Raw genomic sequence first — 13,864 nt, 5'->3', positions numbered from 1 at the left:
CGTTGCTCTAGCAATATCAACCTAGCGGCGCTGGCCGTCAAACGTTTCACCAGAGCAAGCTTGACTCACCCTCGTCCAATAATCGAAAACTTACCATTTAATTCGGCATATATCAATTAGATGACACTGCATTTGGCGCGCGCTGTCATGCTTAATGCTCGTGTAAGACATTCTACATATCAAAAAATAATATGCAAATATCAGATATATACAGAATCTGTCTTTACAGCAATTCAGTGAACAAAATATATGCCTGTTCGTTTTCATGTCATGTCGAGTCATCACGAATCTAATGGACGCAACTAGAATTTACTAAGAGCTTTTATTACATTTCTGTCTCGTATTTCTGTCTGCCTTATGAATTTATTTATTTCTAGAATGATTTTAGCCATCAGCCCAGAGGCTATGAGCAATACTAGTATATACTATACCCTTAGTATGCTACTATACCCTTTATTTTAATTATATGTATATATAAATGTATAAATTTCAAGCGCTTTAAGTCTAAAACGCAGCGACGTTTAATCTGAACATAAATGATATGTAATATGAGCGAACCAGATAAAAAAATGTTAACTAGCTCACCATTATAATAATCCAGACGATGAAGATTTTAGTTATCATTTAAGGAATAAAATTATGTATTGTACAATTTTATATTGTCACCGATAAACGGATTATAATATTATTTGTTTATTTTCATTGTTCATTTAATTTTATTATTTAGTATTTCTAAACTGCATAAATTTTCAAGTCACTAGTAAACAAAATTAATACGTCACTTTATACTGAATAAAGCTGACCTGTGAGATATGAACCTGAATATCCCAATAATATTAATATAAAACGAAACTTATAAATGTTAACTTTAAAATCGCTGCCATACTAATTTTATTCAATAAGTAAATCTATTCTATAAGTATCATATTGAATCTCGTTCGTTAAATTGAAACACAATCGTCAAATGTCAGAGTAATAAGCGACATTGATTATTGTAATGTTTACACGTAAGGTCGATTTACAAATTAGATTGAATATTGTATTATATTTAAATATCAACTCGTTGTGCACTCACACCGTCTACACCGCGCGCAATTTGTATATATTCATTTTCCGGCGGTTTCACGATGTGTGCCACTTGAAATGACAGATGCATAAATACACAGATGATATGTATTCAATTTAAAATATAAATCTAATACTAATTAATATGTTATTATAGATTTGTGTATACTACAATTATAACATATTTATAACATTTAAACGATACACGCCTTTAAGTGGTGTGTCATCGTAAGTCTGACTTCAACATTTCAGGATTGAGATAAAAAATGTGTCTTGGATTCTTGACAGAATAGCACTGCTATTGTCGCTTATTTATGTCTAAGTATCTAAATTATAAAGGAAGTATTCATTTATAATGACCTCACTCGCTTCCTTTCAATTCGCATTCTCAATTTATGGATCACGTTGTTTTTGAAACATTTTCATATCTATATATTAATACAGATCTACATATTAATCGTCCTGAAGGGATAATGAGAGAGAATAAAAATAAATATTTGCGCACACATTTATATACTGTGTTATGTATTTAGTTGACCAATGAGGCCAGTACGGTCTAATCGATCAGGTGAATTTCATTATTTTCATAATAAAAATAGTTGTTCTGCGTACGACAATATATTTTTTTCCATACTTTGTGTGTGTTTTGTTCTGCAATTAACCTTTTATGGACTCGTAATACTATACTAATTACCTATAATTTTTTTCCCCGTATTATGTACTATAAATACATTTTATTCGATGTAATAAAACCGTCATAGTTTAGTTTAAACTGCCAATGACAAGACACGTTATGTCAAATTGGAGATCAATTAAGCGTTCTTTGATTTTACATTGTAGTAATGACATGAATGTATCCTCCAGCTGACACTCATTTTTCCTATCTTTTAAAACAACGTAGCTTAATTTTTTATTAGCATTGCGTATGAATTTCGACCAATGGGCGACCATTAGTAATAAGTACACTGAATACGTATCCAAGGTGAACGTGTATATAATGTGTATTTGTAATAATATAAAATTATTATAATTTAACTTAGATTATACAAAGTTAACTTACAATTTAATATCTCAAATGAACTCAAAATCCTTTGTTTAATATAGAAGAATTACACTTTCTTAACGATTTTCAAATTAAAACTTAAAATTGATTAAGAAAGTAACTCAGTGAGTGCTTTGTTAATTTGTGATTGTTTACATATATTCGATATAACAATGCAATAGGCATCCTGCGATCATTTCATTACCAAGTTGTGCTATCAACCTATCAACCATGAAATCAACAATTGTATAATAACTTTATTCGTGTAATTATACTTAAAAATATACTTGCTATTTAATTTTGATATAATGAATTTTTTTAATTTGTTTCATTTAATGATTCAGTTTAAGTATATAAATAAGTATATAATAAATATATTTTTAATCAAAGAAGATAGCGTTGATGTAATATTATGTATTTTTAATACTGATAAAAAAAATGTGATTTAATTTGAATAATTTTATTTAGCATAATCATTATACATATGAAGGAAAAATATAAAATTTAACCTTGATTAAAACATTACCATACCTACATCATTTTAATTTTACTTACATTTTTTTTTTATTCCTATTTAAATATGAATATGAAGTTATTAATACTAACAAAAAAGGTTTAACTTAATTATTTAATTTTATTGTTTTTTATTACAGAAAACCCACAAACGGTAGTATTTGTGTGAATGGTAGAGTCCGCAACGAGAAAATGTTTCGAAGACGTTCGTGTTACATACTGCAAGATGACAAGATCCATGAAATGCTTACTATACAAGAATCCCTGACAATTGCTGCTGAGCTAAAGTTGGGGAATCATGTCAGCAAACAGCAAAAACAGCAACGGGTATTGGCAAACTTTCTTTATTTATTTATTTTAAGACGATAAATGCGTCTAACTGATTATATCCTCCTTATCCACGCTGATTTCGGCCGTGGTGCCCATTCTCAAGAGGGACCAGCGAACTGCACATGTGTACACCCATAATCCGATGAGCCGGAAAATCCGACACGAACAGAATGAGTTCTGGCACAGGATTAGTTGTTTTACGTGCTAGAGAAAGAACAAACATATTCAAAATTCAAAATGATTTTAGAAATAAAAACTCAATATTTTTCCTATTCCGCCCTGAAATTTGAACTCAAGGCTTCTGGAGCTGCCTTTAAATGAAGCCAATAGACCATTGAGGTAGTTATCATAATAGATTTAATATAGGAGCGCAGGTTACATTCATTATTTGAAAAAGTCCTCAACAAAATATTTAGTTAGTTAAAGTTACTAAAACAGATTTTAGAGCAAGGAGACTGCAGACGGCCATTGCTTTAATAAATGTTGTATTAAAATACAATTCTTTATTTAAATTTTTTGAACAAAATGATAAGAAAAATGATGTATAAGAAAAATAGATGTAATAAAATGCTGCTAAAATACGTAATTTACACCTTTTTCTTGTGTTTAGTAATTAACATAAAATAATATTTTACGTTTTGAGTACGTTAAGTTTTTTATGATGTCTTGATTTTAAATCTTATATTTCAACAATAAAAACGCCTTATAACCATTTTGAGGAAAAATATCTAAACATTATCTATATATGTATATGAAAGGCAATGGCCTGTTTATCTGATTATCTACACACTGCTTAAATATTATCAAGTAGATACTTGAAATTTGAAGACCATCTTTTCGTAGTGTCGAAACGCATTAAAAGAAAAATTGTAATTTTGATTATAAGAGCAAAACTCCTAAATTTTCTATCTCATCCAATCGATCCGATCATTTCATTAGCTTGGCACGCTAAGGCAAATAAATACATAAGCTTGAATATATTTTAGGATCAGATAAATAAATATAATAAAGATAAATAATAATAGTGCGTTTTTAACGTGATATACGCTAAAAGCGCACTATTGTTATTAACACACCCATGCCTCGAAACTTACGTAAAGCCTTTGGTCCCGATTGATGTAATTTGCCGTCCTACAGAAATTATGAAAGAAAATAGAAAAAAGTATTGCACACAGCATCTCACGCCCTACGTATTTATTTGGCTAATCTTCCCTGGGATTAACTAAATCGTTCAGAGGAATTTCATTATTGTCTTAATAATAAAAATGTTTGTTTTTCGTACGAAAATAAAATTAAGGTTTTTTTTTATGTATATATGTCCTTCAATATTTGTGTACATAATTATACCTATTATTTTATTTTATTCAGTTGTATTCTTGCTAATAATATAAATAAAAATTATTGCAGTATTTTTTACTAAAACGAAGTATATAATGTGCTTCATTGTAGTAAAAAATAATAATATCAAAACAAGCGATCATAATATATTTCTAGGGGCTAATTACCTAATTATGTTTGCTTATTCGTTTTATTAGCTTTAGTAAAACAAATGCAAATTTTAATTATATGATTTCCGTACAAAAAGAAGCGAATTTAAGCTTTAATAGTCTAAATCTATAGTTGGATTATATAGTATATATACACTACTATGTTAGTGAATCTACCACTTTAATAATCTTAAAAAAACGCATCTTTATCATACTTACAACATTCTTAATATTTTGTAATTCCAGATCGAAGAAATCATAGCTTCCTTAGGCGTTACTAAAGTGCGACATTCGAGAGCGTGCAACTTGTCGGGAGGTCAAAAGAAACGACTAGCAATTGGATTAGAATTAGTCAACGACCCGCCCGTCATGTTCTTAGATGAACCAACCAGGTATGGGATATATTGATATATTTATTAGGCAAGACAGCGTCGTTTAATTTGGTGGTGGATTTGGCTGGTACGGTAACGGTCTTGCATATTACTATCACGCATCAAATATATAGAAACTCCTTGTATTTAGACACTATGTACATAACAGTTATCAATCCAATCAGCAATATTTTCTATTGTTGTGTTCCGGTTTAAAGAATCAGTGAGCCAGTATAAGGAATGAATATTTCTTACAGTACCAATGTGTTTAGGCAGTAGTGACCACCATCAGGTAGCTTATTAGCCAGTTCGCCTACCTACTACATAAATAAGTCCGCCTGATTGGGTAGACCACCCACCTACTTATCACATTTACCGTCAAGCAACAATACTTAGTATTGTTGGGTTCCAAATTCGAAGAATTAGTGTGCCAGTGTAGCTCATGATGAAATGGTTTACTTATATTTCTCACAATTGGCCATTTGCAAATCTACCTACCTTTTGAATATAAAATAATAGTAACGGCAAAACACACGGTTTTATTATGTTTACAAATAAATTAACGATAGCCATAGATAACAAACGTTGATAGCTGTTGAACTTAAAAAATATCATCACAAAGGACATCTGGTTGCTAGTTAGTCATAGTTATCTTCGCTTTGCAATTCCCAAATATATATTTGTAATACAGGCATACAATCTTATCAGAGCATTGAGTCACCATAGAATCCTACTTTTTATAGTACGTCAACAAAACAATGATTATGAGTAAGATATCAAAGGTCATTTCTAAATAACAATAAAGTTTACGGTGACAAGTAAAACAATTTATATTTATATTTGTATTGTGTACATGTCACAAATATATTTCAACTAAAAATTAAAGTCAAATGTCAGAATCTTTAATCAATGTCCTCTCATTACACCACATTTTTAGATTAGGTATTAAATATCTATAAGCAGTTTGGATGTTGAAATATCTCAGACCTTAAAAAAACATCAAAGGAAAGTAAGAGGAATTTCTTATAATTTATATTATTTTACGAAACTGTCGATTTCATTCCAGTTTTGAGTAATTTATAAAATGCAACGTTTGCTTGTTAAACATATATGTATATAACACAAGATATTCTTTTAAAAAATCAAATCCTTAGCAAATATTTTACGATTATAAATTTTTAATCGTTTTTCTTTTATTTAAGTGTTAAAACATTATCGTACAATTCTATGAAATAGAATATGGACTTTTTATTATCTATTTACAGCACATTTTAATGAGATGTTTATTGTAATACATTAATTTTTTGACCTATACGTTGCACTAGAAATTTCAATTTCCGCGACACCGTGATTGGATTCCTTTAAATTTTTAAAAGTGACCCATTGATTTGTTTATATCTGCTAAAGGTTTCAATATAATAATGCTTAGATCAAATCAATTTAAAAGATCAACAAAATGTTATCGTTTAGTAATGCCCCTTGCCTATGCCTTATCTAGTAGATAACTAATCCACCAGATAAGGCATAACATTTAAATATGAATGAGGATGAGGAATTAACCAATAATAATTGATTCCTTTAAGACCCCTTTTATTTAGAGAGCTCTGAAACGAAACTGAAATAAATCTCACATAGAACTTACCAACGGTAAGTTTTTAGGCACCTTTACGCTTTAACCATTATTTAATGAAGTTTATTAAAATCTTTAAGTGCACATATTATACTCCTATTTTGTCTGATTCACACTATCGTGTAATTAAATCTGTCTATACCTATAAGTCCGTGCCATTTGCATTAAAAAATAAAATAAGTCAAAAATAGCCAAATTATATAATTTTTATTTATCAAATTATGCTAAATGTGAGTAATATGTTATAGTATCATATAATGAGTATCATTTTATCTTATCTAAGATCCAGAGAACACCTTGACTGTGTTTTGATCTACCAAAATTATTTTTACGAAATATGACATTTGATAATAACTTATATAATTAGTAAATATGCTTTACAAAACACAGAAGAGGGTAATCTGTCTAGAAAACTCGCCAAACTCAAGACCTACTAATTGTGCAACTGACTCAGATGATAGAGATTATAGAACAAGGATACCAAGTATAACTAATACTTTAACTTTCAAAATAGCGTTCATTTTTTTTAAAGCTTGCTTTAAGAATTTGTGCAATAACAGACCAAGAGGTCAGTATCACATCTGCAGCACTCCCCTCTCTGGGCGGTCCTACGGCATTAAGCTGCTGGGTCTTACAGTTAGTTTTAACTATGTATATAAATAATTTCTACAGGAACTTTATTACATTGACTATTTTGAAATGTTACTTATCTTTGTTTCAGTGGCCTAGATAGTTCAATATCAAAGCAATTGATGTACCTCCTGCATCTATTAGCAAGGCAAGGAAGAACGGTAGTGATCAGTATGCACCAGCCTTCCGCGATGCTTCTATACATGGTTGACAGGCTCTACGCAGTTGCTGCTGGGAGATGTGCTTACATGGGATCTGTACAGAGACTCCTACCGTACCTGAATACAATGAACCTCATATGTCCTCCATACCACAACCCTGTTGACTTTTGTAAGTAAATTGATTAATAACACAAATTATATAGCTCTTAATTTAAAAATCAGATTAAAACAACGACAGGCCGAATTTATTTGCCAGGAATGGCAGCCGAAGTCCTCTGTCTGACTGAAAAATATAAGGTGTGATTGTAATTATAAAACTAAATATCAAACAACAGGCAAATGAGACTTTGCGGTCAATCGAGAAGCTATTTATCTGAGAAAAGTAACTAGAGCTTATAAGTTCTCAGAAAGACTAAAATGAAATAAAAAATAATTAATAATAGTTATTCGGAGCAAACTCCCTCATCAAGTTACTAACATGATAAATACGATAACATATTTTACAATGGATAGAACAGCGTATTTAAATTATGTTTGAGTTTAACTGAAAAAATACAGCGCAAAATATAATTTAAATTATATAATTATTTATTCAAAAAAAACAGATTCTTAAAAGTATGAAAAAAGCAATACATCATTGATTGTACAAAAATTTGCTTAAAATCTTACTACGTATTATATATAGCTCAAATAATATAAATTCCAATTTTATAGTTATTAAATGATGTTATTATTAATATTATTAATAAACGATATAACAAATCAAAACATTTTACATGGCTTATAAATATTAATTATCTTGTATCATAAATTTTGGAAATGAAACCCTTGTAATCTTTCTAATATTTTATCGTATAATAATACTGTAAGATTATATTACTATCAGTAACAGTAATCTAATTCATCTATATCTTTCATTGTATTAGTCTTGCGTAAGTTTGTCAAGCTTACAGTATTTAAAATGAAGGTTACATTTATATGATTTTATAAACCTTATCTTGATACAAAGTATGAGTTTGATTATCACCTCTAAAACTCTAATTAAAACTCTACTTAGCGCTGCTCGTGCATAATATTAAAAATATGGACCTAATGATATATTTGCGAATTGTAATGTAATCTAGTGGTCAAAACTCGATCATAATTTTGACTTAAAGTTTGAGGAAATCATAATATATGAATTTGTTTTGAATTTTTTTTTTACTTCTTTTATTCCCAAATTTTTTGTTGCAATCAATCGTCAATAACTACCAGACGAAAAAAAAAATCGTTTAACAAACAACAGATTGAGAAATACTGAACTGTTTTGTCTTATTTGTATATAATGTTATTTTTTGTATTTCAGTCATAGAAATATGTCAAGACAATGAAGATATATTAGTTGAATCCGCGAATAATGGTAAAAATGAAAATTGGACTCAAAATACACCAAATGAGACTGATAGAAAGTTAATAGGTGAGTTTATATTTCATTTGTGTAATAACTAGTAAAACCAGCATAATAATTAAAATAAGTTATTTAAAAAAATCTCTAAAATAGCTTTTTTTTTTAATCTTCAGTATTGAATCTTATTCTTCTATCCAGTATATTAAATACATATTAGATAGAAGAATTATATTTCACTGTATTGCACTCCAATAATCAAAATATATATAATCGGCATACAATAGATTACGGAACATACAAAGTTGTATTGAATGATTAAGGTGCAACAGGTGGCCTTATCGCAAAAGCAGCGTTATCTTCTTAGCAACCTTTGGGCATAATATAAATTTTCTGATTAAAATCTTTTACTTTTTCAGAATATAAAAGGAGTAAATCTGAAGAAGTATATTTGACAACACTACCTCCACCTAAAGAAGATCCTACTAGTAAAATCCTGTTAGCCCTTAAAAGTACATATCCAACTTCTTCTTGGAAGCAATTTACAATTTTAACTAGAAGAGCTTTAATGGTAAATACTTACGATTTTTTTTAATAGGTGGCTAGTATGGTATATTAGTCACCAGATGTTGAGCATTTATCCCATAGACTATAGCACTGTAAGAAACATTAACCATAATTTACATCACTAATGCTCCACCAACCTTGGGACGTGAAATGTCACAGTGTAAAATTACGCTATTTCACTTACCCTTCAAACTAAAATATGAACGAAATAAACAAATACTAAGTTGTAATATTGTTGTTTGTTGGTAAAAGATGGGATAAGTACCAATCCAGGTGGGCTTGATGAACCTCTTCTTTTAAGTATTATGTAATTTTGTTGCATATAATATAATTGTTCTATTATAATTTTTAAACAAATCATGTGTTTATCAAGATATAAATAAAATTAGCTACAACTGTTCGTTGATGCGATTCATATCGACAAACTAATCAGTTGATTTGAATCGCAGCATCGCTATCATTATTTCTCCGTGCATTATTAACGAAATTTACTATAAATACTACAATGTATCGTTATGTAGTTTAGCTAATGGAAATAATATTATTTATAACAAGGTAATCTATTTATAATGTGTTTTAGTCTATCTGGCGCAATCCGTCCTTCACGATAATGATCACGGGCATACATTGTTCAATGGCCTTATTTGTTGGCTTTCTCTTCTATAATGTTGGTGAAGATGCTAAATACGTCAGAGACAACTATAATTTCCTCTACTTCAGCCTTATGTTTCTGATGTTCACAGCATTCAGTGCTGTAACCATTAGTTGTAAGTATCATTTATATCATTCACTCGTTTAAAGCCTATATTAATTGCTATACAATACGCTAGCATTTTAAAAGCAAAACCCTGTAAATATCACACTACTTGGTAAAGATCTGGTACTTATTCACCCATGCTACTTCAATGTGGGTTTGTGGATATACGTATAGAAAACGTCGCCGAGCACGAGATGAATTATTAACACTTATTAAGTGAATGCAAATTCAGAGGTGTTCAGATTTTAACACGCAAACATTTATTAAGTTTCACGTATTAAAGCCACTGTCCTGTCGCGGTTCTTAAAACCGATGTTTTTCTTAAAAAGTATATAATATATTATGTCCATAACACTGAGCTATACTTTTTGTAATTTTTTTATCAGTTCCAGAGCAGATCCCTGTTATACGAAGAGAGCACTTTAACCGCTGGTATAATGCTGGAGCATACTACGCATCAACACTGGCGTCTGTATTACCAACACAAACCGTCTGTACGCTTGCATTTGCCTGCATAACGTACTGGTTGACGGGACAACCTGTAGATTATATACGTTTTCTTATATTCTCCTGTACGCTCTTATTAGTCTCGTACGTGGCGTTGTGTATTGGTCTCTTCAACGGATCTATGTTTAATATTAAGGTGAGTAATATAAAATAGTTTTTTAACAATTTAATTTAATAATAAAACGTATTTTTAAATTTATTTTTGCTTACAGAATGGAGTCGTATTCGGGCCGTTTTTCATAATGCCGTTTACAATATTTTCTGGATTCTTTCTTCGATACAGCGATGCGCCCGTTTTTATGCAATGGTTGTTTCAACTATCGTTTCTGAAACACGGGCTTGCTGGTTTAGTTATATCAATTTTTGGAATGGATCGACCGAAACTTTTGTGCACAGAAATATACTGCCATTACGCACAACCTGTACAGTTCTTGAAAGATAATGGAATGCTTGGTGAAAAGTTCTCAATTGTCGTTGCTGCTTTATTTGCTATCGCGTTTGTGTTCATAGCCTGTTCTTATGGTGTGCTAAAGTTAAGATTAAAGAGTAAATGGTGAGACTCAATCATATAGTTTTTGGGTAAAGACTTCCGGCGTATTTAAAAATGGCTGTGATTAGAACTGACGCATACACAATTGAATCATATTCTACGTTACATAGTGTTTATAAATGCAATCATAGTTAATAATAAAGGACGTTTAATCAAAGAAAAAATACCAAACGAGTGAACAATAACAAGATTTAGTGAAAATTGTTACTGAATTACAAAACAATCGCTCATACTTTTGTGTAGTTTTAAAGAAGAGTATATGAACCTAAAATAAATATTTTATCAGAGTAATATATAATTTTAGATATGTTTTAAAATTCTGTTACATTTAATAATACAATATATTGCCCTAAATATGTAGTTTGGTGATGAGAATCTCAAACGAGACAATTGATCTTGCTACATTTAACAGTAGAACTGTCAACTTTACCGATGCAAGGAAATTGTTAAAACCTTCAAACTGCTCATCTGAACTACATACATTGCACAACTCTTGCTCACGATGTGTTCTTTAAAATTTATATATTGATTTATATGTATTATATGTGATCTGTAAATATGTTTATAAACCAGTACACATTATGTAAGAACAAACTTGAAGCTCAACGCAGTAAAGATATTCTGTAAGAAGAAAACAAGTGTGTAATATCAGAATGTAATATGCAATTTTGACTATGATAATTATTAAATTTATAAGATACACGTATCATAATGGCGTATCACTGTACGTCGTATGTCAACATTTCACGAGTGAGTTAAGAAATGAATTCTCACAGAATTGCACTGCAAAACACGATTGTGAAACATCAGAAAGCTACGACATATTTCTTGTAAGCGTAAGTCGGCTGTTAATATTTTATGAGTGAGATTCTATGCGAGTTCTTATAAAGTTACAATCATGAGTAAATTGGGGTCTAGATAAGTTGTATATCGATCGACCAATTCGTTTCTAGAAAACGATGAAGAATTATAGAAATGACATTATATGTATTTGATCTCTTGATCATATACAACGGAAGAAAGACGATAGAAATCGTTACGGCTCGAATCGAATGCATTTGCCTTAGCCCATTGAAATATAGCCCAGCTTATCTTTGCTACGTTAAAGTTGCATGGACATTGCATGATAATAATACATTCGAGACTTTTTATTATTAAATGGAATAAATGGATCATATTTTCATTCAACACCAAGCAAGTTTCTCAAAATTAATACATACTTTCTGGGGCAAGTTATTTTTTATTTCAAGAATAAAATTATTAATAATAAATCCACCTTTTACATTTACATCACAGTTATTCCTAGATAAGACTTTCTATAAAAGATTATATAGTTTATATAAAGCGTATTATTATTATATTATTTTCATGCAGGCCTTATAAAACCCCGAACAAGTATCTACATTCCATAAATGTAATCATTATTGTATATTTTTAGTATTGTAAAGTAATAATAATTGCCGAATTTCTTGCCGGTTCTTATCGCAAGAACCTATATTTTGAACCGGTTTTTGTAACTTAACTTCCTCAAGTGAAGTCTATTTTTATATTATTGATATACCAAAGATACATTCTTTTTATAATTTCTGTCTGTCTATATATGAGCACATTGCGGAGATCATTAAATTGGATCTTAATGATACCTTAATGAATGAAACCCATAAGATTTTCGGGATTGTTTGGGTAATTTATAAAAGTTTTTCAATTTATTGTATTTCAAGTCTATGCTCATGACCACATGGATGTCAACTCGTTAAGTAATTATTCGATGTATGTGTTAAGTTTCCACCGAAGACATAAAACATAATTTCACGTCTATCCTATCCAAAAATTTTATACTTTTAATATAGAACGTTTCATTTTAATTACATAGCAAATAAATCCCTACTAATAATACAAACCGGAATCTTCTTTTTGAACGCGCTATTCCCAAGATCTACCAGTCCTATTTGAAATAATCCTTTTGCATTAAGTAGCGAAATTATAGAGGAAGATAATTTTGTATTACATCACGCTTCGATCCATGGGGGCGACAGTCAAGATTAACGTGGATGAAAGCAGGAGCAGCTAGTATCGAATATACTTGCCAGCTTAATAAACGTACGACTTATAATTTGTAAATATATAAGTAAGATTATTGTTAGAATCGCTAGGTGAAGTGAAGAACACTTCATATCCAGATTATATTATAGTTACGTGGGTAATAATTGTTGTCAAAGTTATGTTAATTTTAAGAAATAAGCCGGTTGATGATCTGTACTATACATTCTCTATAATTGACATTTTAATATACCTATCCTGTCAGTCATATCCCGAATAGGTACAATGTCTAAGGATACATTCCAATAGCATAAATCGAAACAGGCATTAAACATTGATCTGTGATTTAGAGCTATTTAGTCTGTATAGCAATTACTGTAACTTTATTTTATAAATGAGATTTTTGTATAAGTATGGAGCAATTACAGTCAATGTTAATTTATACATATACATGGTGTTTGTAAAATAAAAATATTAATATTTGTTTATTCTTTTTTTTCCTTTTTCTTCTTTGTGATTGATTTGTGACTTTTTACGTGCAGTAATTAAACAACAGTCTTAATATCGATCAGTACAAAGACGGTGGCCGAAAATTTCATGTACTCACTAATTGCTCAAGAGATATACCTTATATATGATGTATGTCAAGTGTGTGCATAAATCTATATTTCAATGCTACTTAAAATTAGCTTCGAACGCAGATTAGGCATAGCACTTTCCAAGAAACCAAGTAGGAACCTTCAGGAGTAGTCTTTTAATATAGCTGCTGAATAAATTATATCGATCCAACAAATCCGATTGTAATAAGAAATGACAGAAAATTCTCAAAC

At 30.0% G+C, this 13,864-nt stretch overlaps 1 protein-coding gene across 1 annotated transcript in view; it reads left to right on the top strand.

Annotated features, from left to right (window-relative positions):
- The window catches only part of LOC125066117 (ATP-binding cassette subfamily G member 4-like), a 28,253-nt gene extending 14,736 nt beyond the window's left edge, over window positions 1–13,517 (top strand). Inside the window, exons 3-10 of the mRNA XM_047674036.1 lie at window positions 2,761–2,947; window positions 4,684–4,829; window positions 7,160–7,398; window positions 8,575–8,685; window positions 9,033–9,184; window positions 9,761–9,947; window positions 10,324–10,580; window positions 10,657–13,517. Coding sequence (XP_047529992.1) covers window positions 2,761–2,947; window positions 4,684–4,829; window positions 7,160–7,398; window positions 8,575–8,685; window positions 9,033–9,184; window positions 9,761–9,947; window positions 10,324–10,580; window positions 10,657–11,001 — 1,624 coding nt within the window. The 3' untranslated portion in view covers window positions 11,002–13,517. The remainder of the gene's footprint in view (window positions 1–2,760; window positions 2,948–4,683; window positions 4,830–7,159; window positions 7,399–8,574; window positions 8,686–9,032; window positions 9,185–9,760; window positions 9,948–10,323; window positions 10,581–10,656) is intronic.
- The last annotated feature ends 347 nt before the right edge of the window (window positions 13,518–13,864 follow it).

Source organism: Vanessa atalanta, chromosome 9 (genome assembly GCF_905147765.1).
Source record: "Vanessa atalanta chromosome 9, ilVanAtal1.2, whole genome shotgun sequence".
In the NCBI taxonomy this organism is placed as follows: Eukaryota; Metazoa; Arthropoda; class Insecta; order Lepidoptera; family Nymphalidae; genus Vanessa; species Vanessa atalanta.
This window is presented reverse-complemented; position numbering and strand designations above follow the sequence as displayed.